Source organism: Aulonocara sp. 'chitande type north' Nkhata Bay, linkage group LG9 (genome assembly GCF_057382095.1).
Source record: "Aulonocara sp. 'chitande type north' Nkhata Bay isolate Kocher_YH1m ecotype deep benthic linkage group LG9, A_spYH_male_GT1.1, whole genome shotgun sequence".
NCBI classification, from domain to species: domain Eukaryota; kingdom Metazoa; phylum Chordata; class Actinopteri; order Cichliformes; family Cichlidae; genus Aulonocara; species Aulonocara sp. 'chitande type north' Nkhata Bay.
In genome coordinates this window covers 20419690-20440781 of record NC_141352.1, presented here as the reverse complement: position 1 = coordinate 20440781, position 21092 = coordinate 20419690, and the positions used below count along the sequence as shown (strand labels likewise).

The following is a 21092-nucleotide window of genomic DNA, read 5'->3' as shown; positions in this document are numbered from 1 at the left end:
GTGCTGGACTAAAAGAGAAGAGACCTAATTTAAATCCAAGGCATGCACCCACATACTCACAATATTTCATCAGTGTTTATGAACCTGTGACTTATTTTATTCTATTTTGGGGCGCTTTGGGGTTTTCAATTTAAAAACGCCATGCATGTCGGTTTTTGTCGTGTATATTAAAACAATAGGACACTGGAGCATCGGTTGTCAAATTGAGCTGCGGGGACCCCCGGGGTTCCTTGCTTGCAGGGCAAGCAGGGATTCCCAATAACACAAGTAGCAAATTTTTTACTATATAGGCCATTTATACACGTGTGTATATATATATTTTTTATTCAATAGCATTTTTATAACTATAAAGTTTAATTTTCGACACTTTTACGCACGTCCGCAATTAAATACAGTTTCATTCTAACATAATAAGAAGTGATGATTTACTCATATGAAGGCAAATGAGACGGAATTTTAACAAAATGGCTAACTGGTCCAATGCAGACATGCGTGGGGATGCGTGATATGAAGATCTTTGAGGCGAGTTTTAAAATGCCATCTGAAAACACTACAACAATAAAATAACTACTTGTTGAGTTTATACATTACAATTTAGCTTTATTGAATGTAGTTAGAGCACTGGTAAGGTCAACTAAGGCTTGAGAACACTCCGTCCTGGCCAAGGTTAAATGCGGATAGCCTTTTTTCTGGGTGTCTACGTGCTCATATTTTCACCTAAAAGTAATGTATGTGTGTTTACTTTAAAAATGCAACTTAATCTCCGAGCATTTATGCCCTTTATCCCCCAAATAAACAGCAGATTTTCTGTTTACTCGTCACTGATGTGCAGGGTGGTCGGATGTGTCATGTTGCTTTCAGTCGCCTCATAACTGGCAACAAATTGCATCAAAACTAAAACGTGACAGCCAAAAGAGTCTTCCCTGTCTGCTTTCAAACGCACGGGGAAGTGCGCTGAGTATTTTTGATGTTCTCATGTTCGCCTGTCGTGACGCTGCGGTCGACCAAGAACTGGGTCCATATCCCTTTAAAAGAAATCAGTGATGCAAACAAACTGTTTTGTGCGCGGTGCTCGGGATACAGAGTCGCGCCAAAGACAAAACTTTGAGTAACTTTGCTGACCAGCACCAAGTTTGCGCTTCACTTCCCAGGACGCCACCGGCTCGCGAGGACGGCTCTTCTCTGGCGTTTGAACCGGAGAAGTGCATTTAAAAAAAAGAAAGAGAGCCAGAGTGGATCGGGGATGACCCGAGGAGCAGCAAGACTGAGACTGAGTGAGGAGTTTTTCGGCTGGCTTATTTTTATTATTAGAAAAACGCTTTGTCTTAGTCACTAGGTTTTCTGGCTGGCGCCTCTTAGATTCTTCAAATTAATTCAGGACATAACCTGTTTCCTCGTGTTAGCTAATTATTTGGGCACCACAAGCCGGCAGTTTGCTCTGATGTGATGTATTTGTTTGATTTGATTTGTGCACATGCTTTGGGTTTGGGAAAACTGTGAAGGTTGGCTGAGAAGTGGAGTCCAAAGCTGTTTTCATTTCTATTTGTGCAACACAAAAAATCTGTAATTTAAGCTGGTTTAGTCTATGCCCGTTTTTTCCCCCGTGGGAGACATAATTTTCTTGATTATTTTTTTCTCACTTGTTAAATACAGGCTTTATGAATTTATTTTTTGCAAAGCAATAGCGGTGAAGCAGCACAGCAAAATATTTTCTTGGAATTCACACAGTGCGCGTTTCCACGGCTATGTCCAGCTCCTAGTTGCAGAGATTTGCAAAGTGCACCATCACATGCTTCTAGCTGATTTGATTTAAAATAAAATTCTTGCTTTGTGATAATGATGCTTCTGTTTAGTATTTTTACACCATACCTGAGCAGCACCTTCTGCTCCCGTCTAACATCTCCCCAGTCACAAAAGGGCCCAATCCAAACAGTGAAAGTTGGGAGTGAAAGATGTAATTAGACAGGCCACTCTCACGCTGCGATTGTTTCTCACTTGTGAGGGGAAGCGCAGATTAATGTTGAGCGCTAAATAAGCAGCACACAATGGATTCACAGACAGGCCGCTACCGCCTGGGCTTGGCCTCTAACCTCATAGCAAAACAGGGATGTCTGGAGGAAATGACACCATTTCAGACTCTGAATTATAATAGGGGCCTTTGTGCACTAAAAAAATATGCACATCTAAACCAATCTAAGCCTGAAATATTATTTGTCTTTAGAGTGAAAGAGCGTCCACTAATATCACTCCATTGGCTCATATTGTTAAAGCGTTTTTAAATAAAGGACGAGATTTGTTTGAAAGTCGGATTTGGAAATAATGACTCTTTGAGCTATTTCTCAGTGCTGCTTCTGTGCGGTGCAAGGAAGTCATCTCAGCCTGGTGCAGTTTTTAGACGAAAACAAGGTTTTGACTCAAATCTGGAACACACATGCTTATTTCTTTATGCTGTACAAATCCATAATCCCGGTCATTGTGGGGGTTCCGATTCACTATTGTCTGCCCACTTTGGACTGGCTTGTTTTGAGTATGACTGATGAAAAGACAAAAGGATCGTGCTCTGTTTTAGCTCCTAATAATCAGTTATTGCTTTGCCTGCTGAACATTTCTGTGGTGCTGGATGCTAACGAGACTTTCTGGTCGACCTTTTTCGGGTTTTTGTCAAATTATATTTTCCAGGACGGTCTGATCTGGTTTATTAAGGGTTAAAATAGTACCATACGATTCAGTTATCGACATATTCTCATTATTACTTTAAATATAGGCAGGCGTTAACTGACATCTATAAAGCTGTGTTTTATTGGCATGGTCTTTTATTCATGTTTGCCTGTTTTGGCACGCTTATATGCCAGAACAGCCAACGAGAGCTGCTATATTACTTTCTCTGTTTCGGCTCTTGTGGTGATTTGGTGGCGCCACTGCATTTTCTTCAGAATGCGCTTTGTTTCCCTTATTTACTGATTTGTAAAACGTGATTTTTAAATCACAAGCCTTAACGACGGTAACTTATCAGTCCCCCTTGCCTCACCAAGCCTGGGCCCAGACTTTCCACACGCAAGAAAATGATCAAATTACTGAACAGTTACAATTACTTTATTTTTGCTTGTGCTATTTTCCCAGTCAATCAACTTATAATCTTATAGTTACTGTTATAACCTAACCATTGTAGTGCAGGGGTTATACCTTAACCCTAGCTGTAGTTTTTGTTCAAGATGACTTTTTATATTTTGACAAGAACAACAACAACAACAACAACAACAAAAGTCCACTGGTCAAAGAGTAGCAGCCATAGAGCCAGAGACAGCTGTTTTTTGGGGGGGATAATAATTTTCTGGCGAGTCAGAAACATCCCCTGCAACCATTTAACATTTTGAACACAACATGTGAAATATTTTCATTTCCTGGACCCTGTTTGCCATCATTTGCTCTTTAACACGCTGCCAGGTAACCTCCAAAATAGCCTCCAGCAGGCCCGTCAAAGCTCTAATCAAAGATATAAAGATTTAAAAATTCTTGATCCCGCTATAAGGATTTTTTCCTCTCACATATAGGCTCAACATTATTCATTTAGCTGGTTAGCTTTTCTTGAATTCTGCATCCCGGGTGCCGCCTTATGGTTAAAACATAGCCTATAAAATGGGCATTTCTTATGATTATATTCTGTTCTTGTTCACGGAAGCAGGAAACATTGATTATTGTACTTGTCATATCTGTCAGGTTCTACTAAATAAGTGAATGCTTCCGTTTTTTTCTGTCTTTTTGTTTGTCTGCAAAAAAATTAAAAAAAAGCATTGGGGCATCTCTTCTTTTGCCCTGAAAGGGTTAATATTCCCTGTCTTTGAATGCATATTTTGCGTGCAGCGTATATACACACTAACCAGGTGTGTTTCATAATCACTTATAGCTCTATACCCCTCCCCTCTACCTCACACGCGCACATACACACACGCATATATACAGACATATACTCCTCCTACTATTATAATGTATCGCATGCATTGTGCGCATGTGCCCTGTCCTTGAGTTCCTATAACCTATTTTTTTTCCTCTGTATTTTTCTGGGTAGGATTGTCTTATACGTCACCAGCGCTCAGTACTATGGAGTACTACAAAAGGTGACGCGCAGAAGGAGGATTTGTGAATGGACGCCGTGATGTGTGCCAGCTCACAGATCAGAGGGCGGTGGGCCCTCTGCAGATGCACCCCCTCCATCACACCACCCCTCCCTCCAGATGAATGGGGGTCTCTAATATCAGCCCTGTCACCATTGCAGGGGTCTAACCAAATCCTCCAGCTTCCTGTGCCTTTCAAAACCTAAAAGCACCTCTCTTCTATTTGATGATCCTGTATGATTTTTTTCTTTCTTTTTTCTCTTTTCTTTTTTATTGTCGTGGTTTTGTGGGCCTAGAAGCTCGCTGCCCACTCTTTTATTATGGGCCAAGAGCATGGCAGCCGAATTAGACTAGATTAGAAAGCAGGCCGAGCTGCATTTAGTGGGCAATACAAAAAGTCAATCAGTTTTAGAAGTGTGGTTCATCGGAATATAAAATAGGTTAAATCGAGGGACTTGACACCAGTATCTATTTTTTCATTGTTTCCCCGGGATTTTCCAGAATCGGTCTTCGCAGTGTTTCATATATAACCATAACAGGATAAATCCCAAAGAAAAGAAACACATGGATAAGAAACAAAAGCAGTTTTTTGGTATCTGACATCGATACATGGATACAATTGTAGTAACAGTCTTTACAAAACTGCCTTCTTGGGCTGAAATACTGTAGGTGTTCATCCAAGTTTACATTGTTAGATTTTTAAAGCAAAATCATGCTCAGGTGGTGTTTCTCTAAATCCGTTTGATTAATTTTATGCTCCCCTTTTCCAGTGGAAAAAGCGCAGTATATAATTTCCACAGCTGCTTATTCATCACAGGCTCTATGTAGATGATGTCTATATAATTTTTTTTCCCCGTGGTTTGATTGTGTTTACAGAGAAATCCTCTAGAGTCGCCACGTAGCGGACTTTGGGGCTGCTGAATCTTCTGCTTTCAGCCCTTTATAGGTTTTAATAACTCTTAATCCGTCTGATCAGTCTGGCGTAGATAAGTCTCATTTGAATTTGGATTGTTCTTAAGAGGCGGGTCGTATTTCTCCACAGAAGTCTACAGAGCTTAGCACAAACAACCGCACCACCCTGAGCGCAATTAAGGCTTCAGCTAAATTAGATGAAGGGTAATTGAATGCAGCTGACTTCCCATCAGCAAACTCTTGAATTAATACAATGAATAATACCAGTTGATGGTCACTGATTATTATTATTATTATTATTTTATCTGTATTTTTAGGGTAAAAAGTCAAAAAGTGCATTTTCTTTTAGACACGAAGCAGCAACACTCCAATCTTTATTTGCATAATTTTAGAGGAAAAATAGGCAAAACTTTTCTTCTTTTCAAGTTTTCTCTTTGCGCATAAGAGACACAGATTTGGAGAACCTCGCTGTGGTGCATACTGTGTGGGTTGCAGACATAGAAAGCTTATATCTTTGACAAATCAAATTTCTGTTCTTGCCAATCAGTGCCACCCTGGATTGTTTTGCAACTATTTAACTGTTTTCTGAGCGGAGGGGGGGAAAGAAAACTGCATATGCTTACTGTGATCCAAAGTTGTTGTTTTTTTCTTTCTTCTTTACAAGAGAGAAAAATAACATAATTCTGATCCGGAGATTAAGGTTTAAAGGAGAAAATTTGATTTTAAAATATAAATTTAAGGACAACCAAAATCTATAGCGAACAGAACAACCATCTCTAAGAATGAAACTCTAAAAAATAATGCAACAGATATATAAAGTGCACCAACAGCAATAAAAGTTTGAACAGAAAAACCTTTCCTTACAGCGGCTGCAAGAAAAAAAAAATCTCATGCATTAAAAAAAAGCATTGTCCACCTTCTTTCTTATATTTTGAAATAACTCAGAGACACTCTTAATGACCCATAGTGCCTCATTAACAGCCATAAAAGTTTTTTTTTAAAAGGTTTTAAAGTGGAAAAAAAACTTCACTATGCACGCAACTCTCGCTTTGTATCCCGTTAAAGATCAGAATTTCCTTTTTCTAGTGTGCTTTTGTACTTATATACACATCAGAAAATAACACTGTAAAGATCCTCATATCTTTAATAATAACTGGCTATTTTTCACAGAGTGTAAAAGCCTCTAAGGGTCCGCTCTGTAATCCTGTAGGTACATAAAGCGCACAGTTATCTGCGTGACGCTCAACTGGTGTCAGGCCCACAGAGCTCTTCTCCTACTGTAGTTTTCTGGCTGGTCTGCGGGACTTTTCACGTGTCGGGACGTCTTACTTCGGACAGCAAAGAATGAACTGCTGGCTATTTCTGTAAGGTTAATGGGTTTACATTCTCAGTCATACAGAACAAATAGGCTATGGTGTGGGTGTGGGTGGACAGGTTCAGTTTGAGAGGGACCAGAGGGGGGGATGAAAATGTGCCGCCAAACAGACCTCAAAGCAAAGCCAGTGTAATGGCCCCTAAAGTTTTTTGGGGTCCTTGATTCCCCTGTGTGGGTCATCCGGGAAGCTTTGCGGTTTTTGGATTGTCCGCATGCCTCGTGCACCTGTCTGTCGCGGGGAAGCAAGGAACAAGTGGGACAAAGACAGGTGGAAATCCCTTGCTGAAACTCATATTTGTTCTTTGTCGTTGTATGAGCTAATTAGATTTTATTAGAAGAACCTCACGTCCGCAGGAAGTGCAGTTAAACGTGTGATCGTTTAACTGCATAACCAAATCTGTTAGTTTTATTTCCTTTAAAACGACGAAGAGGAGAAATTCCTCTTAAATTATGGCAAAATCTATACATATATATTTAAAAAAATAATAATAGTACAAATCTTATTCGCGTTTATGTTAAGCTGAAAGTAGATTTACCCCAGCCAGTTCGGATTTTGCGTCCGGGCAGTTACAAACGCCAAACCCACAAGTTAGATGTAATCATATCGCATCACAGAGATTTTAAAGTTACACATTTAGTGCGAGTAGTAAATGCTAAGGGATTAAATCAAGCATCGGCATCAGTGCTTCTTCATTTGTTCATACCGAGGCTCTTTCTAATTGCGAGATACAATTTAAGTTATGTCCCCGCGTCCAGCAACTTTAATTATAGTGGAAGGAGGTCAGTCATAAGCGGATATTTGACCCGGCTCCTTGTGTGGCATCGCGCCCTTTACCGTTAAAGTCGCCAAAATAGTTCTGGACTCCGCTGGATTTACCATGTGCACCCAGTCCCACCCAGTGCACCTGAGTTGTTTTTACCCCCCAGTAACTTATATGTTGTGAATTTGTCACCTACCAGGAGAGGGGCTCGTCAAAGGACATTTTAGACGCAAGAACTTTCCCAGATGGGTTTAGCCTGCCAACTTTGTGCATTTCTCCGGAACTGCAATCCTGTTGCTTGAATTATGCTTACGTGTACTAATGAAGACTAATTAAAACATGACAAACATCGACCTTTAGTGCATTCTAAGTAGGGCTGCAAGCATGTCTTAGATTACTGGTATATGGAAATGAAGTCTGTTAGCCTATTTGACAATATACATACGGGCGACATACAGTAAGACATAAGCAGACTGTCCACATTAGTTGTAAAATCACGCAAACGTAAGGGCTTATATATATGTATATATGTTTTAATATTGTAATATTTTAAACGTGCTTCATTGATACAGCTAATGGCCACAACCAGCTAATCTTCTTGAATCTCAAATCCACATTTCATTTTTAAATGAATCTCCTACTATTTAATTCTTTTTTCTTTCTTTTTCTTTCAGAAAACTAAAGAATACACACGGATATTGACCTGTGGTGTAAATTTTAGCCTTCTCTCTGTTTGTGAGATGTTGTTGTCTGCCTCCCAGGATAGATCTCGCAATGGAAATGCTCACCTTGATTTATTCCATCACCTTTTATTCAGCTGTTATTATTATTATTATTATTATTATTATTATTACCCTGGTCGATTTACAGAGTCTGATCTGGGCGCTAGGATGCACTGGGTGTGTTTAATTTACACTGGGAAGGATTTGTTTGGATGGCATGCATAATGTGCCATCACCTGAGGTTTATGCTGTCATTTTATTATTGTCCTGCGGTGGAAGAAAAGGAATCAACTGGAATGGCACACAAGGCTGAGCATGTTGACTGAACTGATAAATCTCACACGACACAAACACTTCTAATGATGATTCTGTATCAGTCTGTTTAATGTTTTTAAGCGTTCATACTTTTATTTGTTTGGGTTTTTTCCCCCCGTGATTTCACCCACTGGAGGAACTGCGACCAAAAAGAGAATCACAGCCTCTTAAAGGGAGAAAAGGTGTGAATGGATCATTTCACCCTCAGACAGGAATACGCAGAGAAGGCAGAGAGCAGCCCGAGACTGCCATTTGAATGGATCTGAGAGGTAATTTGAGCTAAAATGGAGTCCACTTCTGAGCCACTCACTCAGCCCCCCCATGGCATCCACTGTAATTCATTATTCCTGGCCGGCACTGGGAGAGGCAATGAGCGAGGGCAGAGGACAGGAGTGGACCCAGCTCTGGTGTAATGAAGACTCAGTAGACCTAAACCAGTCTCGCACACACTCGCACACGCACTTGCACACACAAAATCTTTCATTATATTTCAGAGAGAGCAGGACATTAATGCCACTGAAGACCTTTTGGCAGAGAAAAAAAATGCAATGATTTTCTCCACACTCAATCCATTTCATTGACCTTTTCTATCATGCATGTGACTCTGCCCGCTCACTGCACTGTGAGATAAATATTCCAAGGATAATATTCCTCTGCTGTTTTAATAAATTATCTTTCTGAATCCAAAGTTTTAAGAGGCTTTAAGGAGAATATGAGCGTATTTGTAATTACTTTTACTTTTAATTGCCTTCATTTTTCTTCATGTGCTGTGTTTTCTTGCTTTCTCAGATTCCAACACTCCGGTTGTTCTTTGTTCGACGCCTCTAAAGACTTGTTTTTTCTACATTTCCATACAAGTAGTTAGGTGAAAACCTCTACATAGATGAGGCCCTTCCAGACCTTCCTTTTCCTTGTCCTTCCACTAGGGGTCTATAGATGTCCTGTCCAGACAAGCTGGGAGGATAAATACTGTCATCTGGTGGTAACAAAAGCCATCACTACTGGGTAATCTGGTACTATACTGCATGTTTTCTTTCCCCAGAATATATGCATCTTAATATCTTTATCCACTACCACACCACAACGCGGTACTTTACAATACATTTAGTTTTTTTAAACAACAAAACGAATAAAGTAGTCAAAATTTCATTTTTCTTTGTCCTGGATGAAACAAACAGAAGTTTAGTGCCACAGGTGGAGCATGAAATAAAGCAAACAGTGCCTGTGTAACAGCAGCTCACAGATTTTAAATGTGTGTGACAGCCAGGTGAGATGACAGGCGCTCCCCCAGATGGGTTTACCACAGAGACGCGTGTTCAAAGCGAGGCAGGCCACCAGCGTTCAGTGAAGACAAAGTCAGAAGTTATAGAGGAGAGGAGAAGTTCAGCATTCAAATGTTTCGATAGGAAAAGAAAGAATAAACGTGAAAGTAGCTGATGGTTTCAATACATTTTTTCAGATTGTAGATGCAGATGCATTAGTGTGAGACTAGTTTTTCTACTAAGACAAATCTGAATGCTTGCAAGACTGGGGTAAGAAAGTGATGAAAATAAAGTTTTACTACAAATTATGCACCGAGTTATGAACATTTTGTTTCTTGTTAAGTTTGAACAGCTGTTTAAGTGAAAAGATTTCTAAAGGAAATGTTTATTTTGATGGGCGGATCTGCTGAAAATGGTCACAACCCCATAAGATTAGTACCTGTTGGTTTAATGGTTTTTAATGTATTTTATAATTATGCCTTACGTGCACCATTGTGATATGTAAAGTCTTCAGCTGTTGCATACATTTAGAAGTTCCAGCAATTCACTAATACACATATTTAAAATAATAATTTGGCCAAATTTAGTCTATTCAGATACAAATAGAAAGAAGAGCTGTAAAAATTGTAAACATCTTCTAGTGACATTTTAAATGCAATCCTGTTTGCAAACTGTTCAATGGTGTATTCCTGAAATGCAATACAGTGACAGGAACAAAACCAAATCTGAAATATAATCCAGATGAAGTGTAAAGTAGCACAAAATAGTAATACTCGCTGCCTTCTACACTGTTGAGGGACGGTAAACGAAAGAGCAAATCTAAAGAAGCAGTTTAGTATAGGATTGCATCTTCTTTCTCAGTACACCTCTGAACACCACCTTTTTTTTCCTTGAAAAATTTAGTTTTTGAAATATTGCCTCATCACAAAAAAACTCTCAAAGGCAAATATATTCAAAAGTGCCAACACCACTAGAGTTGCTCTGAATTGCTGAAGCCTTTTTCTTCGAGTTCGAGCTGCTTTTTTAAAAAAATTTTTTATTTTTATCTCCTAAGAACTCATAAAAGTGAGAAACTAAGAAATACTATAAAATTACAGAACCACACAGTGCAGCAAAGAACTATTATTATTATTACATTACATACATATTGGCCTTAAACTCTGCTGTATCATACTGTTATATTTTAATAGCAATACCACCGGTGTGTTTCATGAGCAAAACTCGTACTCATACTTCTTCCATCGTGCCAACTTATTCTGGAAAGCTGCACTAATCATTTTCCACTTTATTTTGGAGTCTCTCTCATTTCCTTTGGCTAGTTTAAAACAAATATATATCTGTACAGTGTAATTTTTATATGAATATACCTTCTTGTCTTGTTCTTTCTGCTGCTGTTTTCCTCCTCGGACCAATAAAGCTATTTTTTAAATCTGATTTTATCCATCTTGTATACCGTGATCTGTACTAAACAGACGCAGTAAGTGAGACTCTCATTTCAAGAGACAAAAAAATTGCAAAGAGAATGAAGTTAAATACAAAGTAAACAAGTTAAATTTGCTATACTCCAGTGTAGAGTTGTAAATCTTTGTCTTCATGTTTGCTGGCAGTCGACTCGCTGCACAAAATGCGAGGCCAAGTAACACAAATTTCAAAGTCAAAAAAGTGCTGCAAAGAGATGATAGCAGTCTGCCGGAGCAAACCTATAGGTGCCGTGAATCAATATATCTGATGTGCCCTCGCTTGTCTTCTTGCCTGGAAGGAAGGATAGAGAGACGGAGAGACGGAGGGGAGGGGGCGCTTTTGGCAATGAGGGGGGTTCTCTAATGGAGTCTTTCAGTTTGCTGTGGCTGGAAATGAAAGGAGGTTGAAGCCTGGCCAATTATTCTGCCTGAGAAGAGTAGGAGACTGAAAGAGGAGGGAGAGGAAAGAGATGGCGTGTGGCGCCGTTGCCCTGTTAGAGGATGGGTAGATGGATGGATGGATAGATGGGATAGAGGGATTGATGGAAAACAAAAACAGATGCATGCGAGTATAGAGGGACTTCCAGAACGAGGGATTGATTCAGAATAGCCCACAGCCATTGGCCCCGCTCCCAGAAATTTCCCCCCAGTGCAAAAGGTTAACTGTCAGTCCCCCACTAGGTATAAATAGAAGTCTGCCCTCCAGAAAGGCGTGTTCAGAGAGGGGGTAGACAGAGGAGGGGAGGGAGGGCAGTTCCTCATGATCCCAGTGACACACAGCAGAGGGGGGTGGTTTCAGGGTTTTTTGGTGGGTTGCAGAGGGTCTTACAGAGAAGAGGAAGGAGAGGGAAGATGCAGCCAAAGACAGTACAAAGGAGGGGACAAAAGAGTGTCCTCATCTATTCAACATGACCGTGACAGCAGACACAACAAATGCCATCATCAGCACCCCAGAAAGCTTCATTCCAATTAAGCTGCAGCTGCATTTGACAACCAAATAAAATCTGCGGGCTAGTGTCTTACTGGAGCTGCAGAGATGTGTAATTAGGCAAGTGTCTAGTAATCAGTTTAATTATGAATGATGGTATCAGGTTCATATCACCACAGGGGAAGCTACAGTGTCTGTTATTTTCAACCAGATAGCATCCGTATGTCACATCATAGCAGTCACAAAGTCCCTCCAGTCCCACACGCGAGTAACACAATAAAATAAAAGAAATCACAAAGACGTCTTTGTCAAGTGTTTTTATTTTTCACTTAAATCCAAAGTAGCAAAAATGATACACAGCTGAATTATCAGACGCACGCACACACACGGAAACTCTAAAACATTGAGACAGAAGGTGCTTCACCACCTCAAAACATAAAGCTTCCTCTTCAGTTTTAGCACACCTGAATGTACGCAGATTCGACCTGAAGTGATCTGCCACAAAAAAGGATTTAAAAAAATAAATCAGGTTTCCTTCAGTAACACTACTAAATGAGATTTTTTTAAACAACAGTTTGACACAATATTTTTTTTTTTATGCTGTCTCTCTGGTTAGAGTCATTGGTATTGACTCTGAAGGCATGTAATCTCTGACAAAAGCATTGTTGTTTACAAAAAAACATAAGAAAGAGAGGATATTATTGCTGTTTTGAATGATCCACACTGCATATACTTTAAAGTTACAAATATGTTTTTTAGCCTTTGTCAGAAATAATAAATAAGGAAGAATAATCGGCTCATGTATGGTCTGATTGCACTTAATCCTCTGGACCCCCAGACACTAACGCACTGTAGGTCTAGTGTGGTAATAATACCTGTCTGATTACACAAGCAAGCCATTATACACACAAGCAGTAATGTCATTATGTTTTTTACAAGGATACAACTAAACTGTAATAGTGACAAAAGCACTACATTCTATAATACACAGGCAATCACAGATTGCAAATCTTACGTAATAACGTCCCGTCCTCTCCCATTTTAACTGGTGTCTGTTCCCAAACTATCATCTCTAGTTTGAGGATGCTGTTGAAGTCGAAAACATGTACGATCCCACAGTAAAGTGTTTTTCCAAATGGGAATGTAAGGTCCATTCTATAAAAATGCACTGGAAAGGGTTTTTTTAAACCGCTAGTATACCTGGTACATTCCTTCAAAGCATGCTTCACCTCTATGGTTCATCTCAACTCCCAGTCCCGACTAACGCTTCCTTTAAAACAGTCCTCTCTGTCGTTTTACAGCAAAGACAAGCTTGATAACTGATTAAAAATAATACTATTCGCTGGCAAAAACAACTAATTTCCATTCTAAAAAAAAAAAAATGAAGCAGCTTGAATTTTGTGCTTCAGTGATCTTCACTGTTTGTGAATATATAAAGTTAAATTGGTAGTCAACTCTTGGCGCCTTCTTTAATCATGTATTATAATCAAGTGTTAATAAATCAGAAAAATGATTTGCTTTCCTGCTGGGAATAAGATGAGAAAGCAGTTTCCCCAAATATTTCCCAAGACATTGAACTAGTCCTTCGAAAAATGTGAAACACCGTTCATTACCATACATACATTTAGTTTGGGGGCGGCGGTCACTGGATGCTTGGAAAATAAATACTTCAATTTGGTTTCATTGGGATTCTACATTGGAAAACAAAAGGATCTCTTTGTGCAAGCGAGCATCATTTTGCCCACTAGAGCAACACTTCCCTTTTATGATCATACAAAAATGAAAAGAAAGAAAGAAAAGAAAACATCATAGCACCCCCATCATTTCTTTTCTGCCATTTCCAGGATACAATCACGCCCAGGAGCACGCGTCCACTTCATGAAATTAAACCCCTCTCCTGTTCACTTCAAACAAGGACACACACACACACACAAAAAAGGCAAGGGCTGTCCGCCTGTGTAGTGTGAAGGAAGCCTTAATGCTAATGGAGCACAACAGAGGCGGGAAGGAGCTGTTTGGCTGCAAAGAGATGCAGAGGACATGGCACGTTTGATGAGGGGCTTTTCTGACCTGCACTTTTGTCATCTGAGCAAAAGATGAGGTCGTGACAAAGAGTCTTTCCTCACATCATTCTTCTCGTTCCTCACAGAACGTATCCATTTTTTCTCGGATGCTCTCGCCCGGTCGTCCACCAATCAGTCCATGTGGGGTTTCTCAACACCACCCTGGAGAAGAAAAACAAGGCCTATGTTAGTTATATATCAATCAATTTGTAATGCAGCAACAGGTTAATACTTGTATTTGCTCACAGTATAAAGGTAGCATGTTTTGTTGATCTGACTGATATTAGAATCAGTTCCCTTTTTCTTTCTCCCCAATGGCAACCTAATATTTTGCAGAATCGGGGGAAGAAAGTACTTCCTTCTCAACATCGGCTTGTTTAGTTACATGCTTAATCACCTTATTTGCTCATGAGCTCCTGCAATAGTTACATTTATCAGCCATTCAGCTTAAAATCACAGCTAATGTGTAATAAAGGGTGTTTTTTTCCATGGTTAATCCAACTAAACAGACTCTATCACTGTCATTTCCAGAAAATAAAACAAAAAAAAAAGGTCTCGTGTGCCTCCTGATTCTTCTCATAAATGACCCACTGAAGCGAGTGAGCGAAAAAACACAGAACAAAACCACGAGTTCAGACTTGTGCCAACATTTCTCAGGCCTCATCGCGAAAACAAAAACAACAAGTAGCAAATGACCCTCTGGTCAGCCGAGTCCAGACTGGCTCTGTGTCTCACCACGACTGTGAAAAACAACAGCTCTTAATCTGCTTTCACGCTTTCAGTGAGTCAAACTGAGGCAGTGATGGGGACTGGTACTTTACAGACAGAATGAGGTGAGGCTTCTGGGCAGAAGCTTAATGAAGACATCAAAGCTGACTTGCTGGGATAATTATGAAGGAAGGGGGGCGTCCAATGCTCTTTGCACAGTTTTAAACCATTTGACAATGTTATCTGCTGCCGCGCCTCAGCAGAATAATTGCAAATAAAGCATGTGTGGCGCACGGGAAGCTTTTGAAGTCAGCTCTTTAGACACAGAGCGGAGGCTGATAACGATAAATGCGGAGGGATATTTTGCGCAAATACGACATACCGAAAACTTTTCAAACCATCGATGCAGAATCGCCACTTTATCCTCCAACTTTTAACATGGCCAATTAGAAAAACCTTTTGGATCAAGAGAGTCATGTGACTGGTTTCCACTGAAACTTGAAATCTTGGTAGCTCTTGAAAGGAACAGTTCATCTCAAAAGTGAAAATTAACATGTCAGCATCCAACCTCATCCCTGCTTATGCTGTTTTACACATTAAAGACAATAAAACTCCAAATATGCAAATGCTCCTTTTTTTAAAACCCTTAATTCTGAAATCTGGAAAATTTAGTAAATAAGCGAGAAAACCTAGCTATCTGACTCCAGAATAAATACAATGGATTCTACGGACTTAGCTATAGCCCCTAAATATGATGATCACAGGACAGTAAACAGTGGTTTCTTGCAGTGAGTATTGGCTTGTTTCAACTGGTAATATTCCAATAAAGCCAGGTAAGTGTTACCTCGTGAAATCAGCACTTCACACAAACATCAACATATCAGTCTGAACCTTCAGTTAAAGGATGACAGTGTGATCAAGACTTGCAGACTTTACCATGGCTAGTTGGCGTCCTATGTTACCCACAGTAACACCGCCGGAGAAGAATATGCACGGGAGCCAGGAGCGTACGTACAGGAAGTCTGGAGATGTGTACCTTAAGAGAAAAAGAGAAAAGAAGTCACACTTCAGAAAAAAATAAAAGTTAAGAAAGCCATCCCAAGCACAAGTATGAGTTGCAGTTATTACCAAATCATTACCTCCCCTCATCCCTTACTATTTTTCTATTTTGTAAAATCAGGATGATCTGCAGCTGTGTTTTTCTCTCTCTGCTGTACAGTTTTAGTTATTATTGTATTGGCTAACACGTCACTGACATCATTCCATATCCTCATACCAAAGCTGGGTTTACTCTCACAGCTGGATAACCAACTCCCACACCAAACACTGTCATTTTAGTTGTGGGTGTAATAAGAAATAAAAGAATAGTGATGACAAATCACTGCATTAGTTTTGTTTCCTCAGAAAAAGATACTCAAGAATGTTTTTGTTCCACTTTTAAAGGCTTTCCTTGAACACCCTGTTGTTGCTGATGGAGAACTTACTGGTAGACTCCATTGTAGACCAGCAGCTGTGTGATCACAGTAGCTAAAAAGGCAGTGGTGATGCCCAGTCCGAAGCCGCTCCTGGACCGGTCGAATGTCCACCACAGACCCAGGGACAAGGCCGCTAGCGTTAAGGAGAGCTGCACGTTGTTGTCGAAGTCTAGTTTCTGTGTTCCGGGAAGTTAAGGACAAACAAATCAAACAGCACGAGGATAACATCTGATTATTTCTTACACAAATATTTGGCCACCAACAAGTTGCACCACCTCTTTTTGCAAAAGGATAAAGCAGATTACTGAGCTGATGCAGACAGCAGCCAAAATTGAGTTAATTACTGGTGTACTTTTCCACTGTACTGTAACAAACAATCACAAAAGTAGCAAAAGTGCATTTGAGAGGTGTACAGGACATGGTGAAAGGATACAACACTGGCGTGGTTGATACCGACGAACACAGCGATACACCTCATGACGCTCGCCCACTCCCTCTTGAACTTGTGCGGCTCTCCCAAGTGGCTGTCGAGACAGGGATACAGCAGGCCGATAACAGCTGCAAAAAAAGCACAAAAAAGGGGAACAAACAGTCTTGAATTGTGCCAGATAAGCAGAACTTCTCTGAAATAAAAATAGGGCAAACTGTGTCATAGAGACAGACTGCTGAAGGTGCATTTCCACAGTTAGCGACACACCTGCTGTACATGCACTTCAAAAATCCCCACATGACGAGTATGCATAAACATTAGCTTTAATTTTAAAGTTGTCTTTTACTTTTTAAGTTTGCGACTTTTTAATCTAACTCCCTACATACTGTCATTAAAAGTCCAAGAATTTGTGAAGGAAACTATGTAACCACACTATTTGAATGTAAAAAGTGGACACAGTGGATATCTTACAAGAAGAGTTGGCGGAGTTACAGGAATTAGTACCTGGGTCACGAGAAAATGAATATGAAACCATTTTGACATTCGATTCGTCACTTAAAAAAAACAAAACTGCTCACAGAAAGCACCAGATGCTCTTTAATACCAGCCTCTTAAGTCAGAGGATTTACTTTACCCCTCTAGCTTTTGTTAGTATATTTTTCACCTTATTCAGGCTCCAAGAAGCTTTTATCTGAGAAATACCTCCTTTGACTCGTCACTGACAATCTTTAGCTGCAATCCTACTAAGAATAGCATGCTTAGATGGGATCTGTGACAGTTGCTTGTTGTGGAACCTGAAATATCATCTGTTTCTTGGACTATTTATCAAGCATAAGAAGACATCTGACGTCTGACACAGTGGTCAGCAGCACAGGAGCACCACAGGGAACTGTGCTGTCCCCTCTTCTCTTCACCCTGTACACCTCTGACTTCTGCTACAACTCTGAATTATGCCACATTCAGAAGTTTGCAGACGACACAGCCATCATGGGGTGTATCTGGGATGATCAGGAAGAGGAGTACAGAAGTCTGGTGAGGAACTTTGTCGCATGGAGTCACACAAACCACCTGCAACTCAACACCTCAAAGACTAAGGAACTGGTTGTGGACTTCGGGAGGTCTAGAGCAGGTCCACTGCCGGTTCAGATAGAGGGGGAGGAGGTGGAGGTGGTCAACAAGTACAAGTACCTCGGGCTGTGGGTGGACAATAAACTGGACTGGTCATGCAACACAGAGCACCTGTATAAAAAAGCCCAAAGCCGACTGTACTTCCTCAGGAGGCTGAGGTCTTTTAACATCTGCAGGAAGCTCCTGAGGATGTTTTACCAGTCGGTGGTTGCTGGAGTACTTTTCTATGCTGTGGTGTGCTGGGGGAGCAGCACAGCAAAGAAGGACTCATCCAGGCTGGAGAAACTGATCAGGAGGGCTAGCTCTGTGGTCGGCATGAAGCTGGACACTCTGGTGACAGTGGCAGAGAAAAGGACATTAAAGAAACTGATGGACATTATGGACAATGCCAGGCATCCTCTGCACACGGCCATAAACAATCAGAAGAGTCTGTTCAGTGACAGGTTGCTTCTCCCAAAGACAAGAACTAACAGACTTAAAAACTCCTTTGTCCCACACGCCATCAGACTGTTTAACTCCTCTCTGGTTGGGAGAGGGAGGGGAAACAGGAGGACAAAGGAGGGAACAACTAAGCTGTAGTGCCTCTTCACCTCACTGTACAATACCTTTTGTGCAATACTTTTGTAAATAGTCAACGGTGCAATAGACTCAATACTTGAAATGTGCAATTCACTTGTATTTTTATTTTTATTCCTATTTATTCTATTTATCCCCTTCGTATATTTTATTTATATTGTCTCTGTATTTATATATATGTGTGTGTGTATAACTCTGTAACTTCTGTCGGTGCTGTGCTTTTTTGGAAATCGAATTTCCCAGAGGAACCCACCCGAGGGATTAATAAAGTTCTATCTTATCTTATCTTACATTTAATGACATCACCTTCAGGTGTGGGAAAGTAAAGAACCATAAGAGCCATAAGCCTACATCTCTTATTTCTCAGTTTGTTTCTGTCCTGCAGCATGCAATGACGAGAGGAGGGGGAGGAGCCCAGCATTTACGCGCTTCTTTCTTTCCCTCACTTCCCTGTTTCTGGCCTTAAAAGTACCTCCCCTCTCAGCTCACCCGTTATGACACCATCCAATGAGCTCGCAGCTCGCCTCGTGTCCGGCTGCCGCGACCAATCAGAGCGCAAGAAAAAGCAACATCCGTTCCAAGCCATTTTTTTTTCTTTTTGATAACAGCCAGACTTAATGATGCCTTCAAAACTGATAATTAATATGAAACAAAAACAAAACTGAAAGGTGATTCATTGTCAGCTGATCATACAAATGCTCCTGACAGTGGTGATGAGAAAAGGGATGTGCTTCTGCTGTATGCGGTTTAAATTCCTGCTGCTTATTATGGCAAAATCCAGCTCACAAAGGGGGATTTCCTGACCATAAGAGCCCATTTTATATACACAAGCGGTAAAACACACCACATATTATTTAAAGTGTCATTTTCTCTTCATAAGGGAAGGCTGTTGTGCTCTAACTCCTCCCCTCTCTGCATTCCTTTGTCCCCAAATTAGCTGCAAACTACTGATCACCCGGGTAAAACTACCCTTGCAGGGTCGTTTATAAAGCACCAAGTAAGCTTGATAAAATCAGCCTTTTATTCACTCACCGGCTCCTGTACCGCAGCAAGGTGGGATCCACCATGCGGACGAAAACAAAGTTGTCATCACCTCCTCGGGGAAGAGGGTAACATTTCTTTGTATCTGGAGCAAGTTGAGCACCAAGGCCAGGAACACTCCGACCGTGAAGAGGACGACACCCCGGCGGATCAGGTTGGCCGTCTGGACGTCCTGCAAGGAGATGTAGGCACTGCTGAGCACCGATGTGATGATTGACATCATCTCTTCAGCTCTGGATGCCAACCAGTTTGCGCCAGAAGATGGGTGCTTAGTTTCGGTCTTTGATGAAGTGGAGCAGCTCCAACAATGCTCCTCCAGCCTGGGCATTTGGCACTTTAAAGCTAAAGAAGGAAACGAGACAGTCAACACACGAGTGCCACTGTTTTCATGTTGAAAGAAAAAAATCGAAGAAATTGTTTTAAAATTGTTCTGGCTGCTCACCTTGATCTCCAGACGTCTTCAGAGTCAGCTCCAAACAGAATCCTCTTCTCCTGTTCATTCGCGCCTCGACAAGCAGATTTAAGCCAGGATCCCTCCTCCTCGTTTTCCTGCTCTTTTACAACAAGTGAACTGCAGTCACGTTGTTTGTTCACATCATCGTCAGCAAACACACGCAGAGCGAGAGAGAAAAAACACACAGTGCTCCTCCATTCCACCGCACAGACCTCATACCACCGACGAGAGCTTCCTCTGCAGAAAACAATCACAGCTGTGTCGGGTGAGAATCGGCAGCCAATCAGAGCGCGGCGGCTGATATGACGTGACGCCACCCCACCGCCCACTTCGTCCGGGACAGACTCACAAACAGGGAGGCTGGAGAGCAGAAGTGAAAGTGGAAACGCCAAACAACGGCTCTTTAAAAAAAAGCCTTTATTCTCTCTATGATAGTTTACAAGAAAGTATAAAAGAAATCTAAGAGACAGAGGAGGCGGTTAAAAACATTTGGAATAAAAGCAGTAACTATGACTAAACTACCACAGTACCACAGCTGTAGCTTTAGCTTTATATTCAACTAGAATATTACTCATTTTTTTAAAGGTAAATGTGCGTTTACCAGGCAGATTTCAAGCTCCACCTCGCTTACGTGTTGAATTATTCACTGATATTCTCTAAACAAACCCTGCTTTTCTTCGTCTGTAACTAAACAAACAGCAGTCCTCTGCACCCTTATATACACTCAACAAAAATATAAACGCAACACCTTTGTTACTGCTCCCATTCCCCATGGGATGGTCGTAGAGACCTAAAATTCATTCCAGATACACAATATAACCATCCCTCCCAAACAGTGGTCACAAATCAGTCCAAATGTGTGGTAGTGGGCACATCTGCTATATTGAGATAATCCATCCCACCTCACAGGTGTGCCACATCAGGATGCTGATCTGACATCATGAGTAGTGCACAGGTGTACCTCAGACTGCCCACAACAAAAGGCCACCCTGGAATGTGCAGTTTTGTCTCACAGCAAAATGCCACAGAGGGAGCGTGCAATTGGCATGCTGACAGCAGGAATGTCAACCAGATCTGTCGCCCGTGCATTGAATGTTCATTTCTCAACCATAAGCCGTCTCCACAGGCGTTTCAGAGAATATGGCAGCACATCCAGCCACATCCAGTGGCACAGTTCGTTTGTTTAAAAACTTTGGGTCACTTTTGAGGAGGTGTGGCTTGGAAGGAGGCTCGGGAAGGCGTGTAGTGCCAGCGCACGTCGGTTAGAGATAACGTGTATTCTGAAAGGTTCAATACCCCGATCACATGTAGACTTTTGGGGCTCGTTCGACAACAACGCGAAAACGTGTTTTGCAAGAATCTGCGTTGTC

General features: G+C 41.0%; 1 protein-coding gene across 2 annotated transcripts; it reads right to left on the bottom strand.

Annotated features, from left to right (window-relative positions):
• Positions 1-12149: 12149 nt before the first annotated feature.
• insig1 (insulin induced gene 1) lies at positions 12150-20887 on the bottom strand. Of its 2 annotated transcripts, XM_086306425.1 has the most exons (8): positions 20684-20887; positions 19935-20082; positions 19711-19822; positions 19260-19610; positions 16527-16651; positions 16103-16269; positions 15555-15654; positions 12150-14072 (listed from the first exon to the last, which is right to left on the bottom strand). In XM_086306425.1, the coding sequence occupies exons 1-8, from the start codon at positions 20809-20811 to the stop codon at positions 14043-14045; spliced, it is 1161 nt and encodes a 386-aa protein (XP_086162551.1). In that variant the 5' UTR covers positions 20812-20887; the 3' UTR covers positions 12150-14042. The 2 variants fall into 2 exon arrangements, with proteins under 2 accessions (XP_086162551.1, XP_086162552.1); XM_086306426.1 differs by having other exon boundaries at positions 19711-20082; positions 20625-20826.
• Between the last annotated feature and the right edge of the window lie 205 nt (positions 20888-21092).

What these genes read in the sequence shown, in the direction of transcription:
- insig1 (XM_086306425.1), bottom strand. Translation starts at nt 20,811, where the DNA reads ATGCACGGGCGACAGATCTGGTTGACATTCCTGCTGTCAGCATGCCAA. An exon ending in GCTCTCGTCGGTGGTATGAG is followed by an intron (nt 19,823 to 19,934) that starts GTCTGTGCGGTG and finishes TTGTTGTAAAAG; the next exon opens with AGCAGGAAAACGAGGAGGAG. An exon ending in GTCTACAATGGAGTCTACCA is followed by an intron (nt 15,655 to 16,102) that starts GTAAGTTCTCCA and finishes TTTTCTCTTAAG; the next exon opens with GTACACATCTCCAGACTTCC.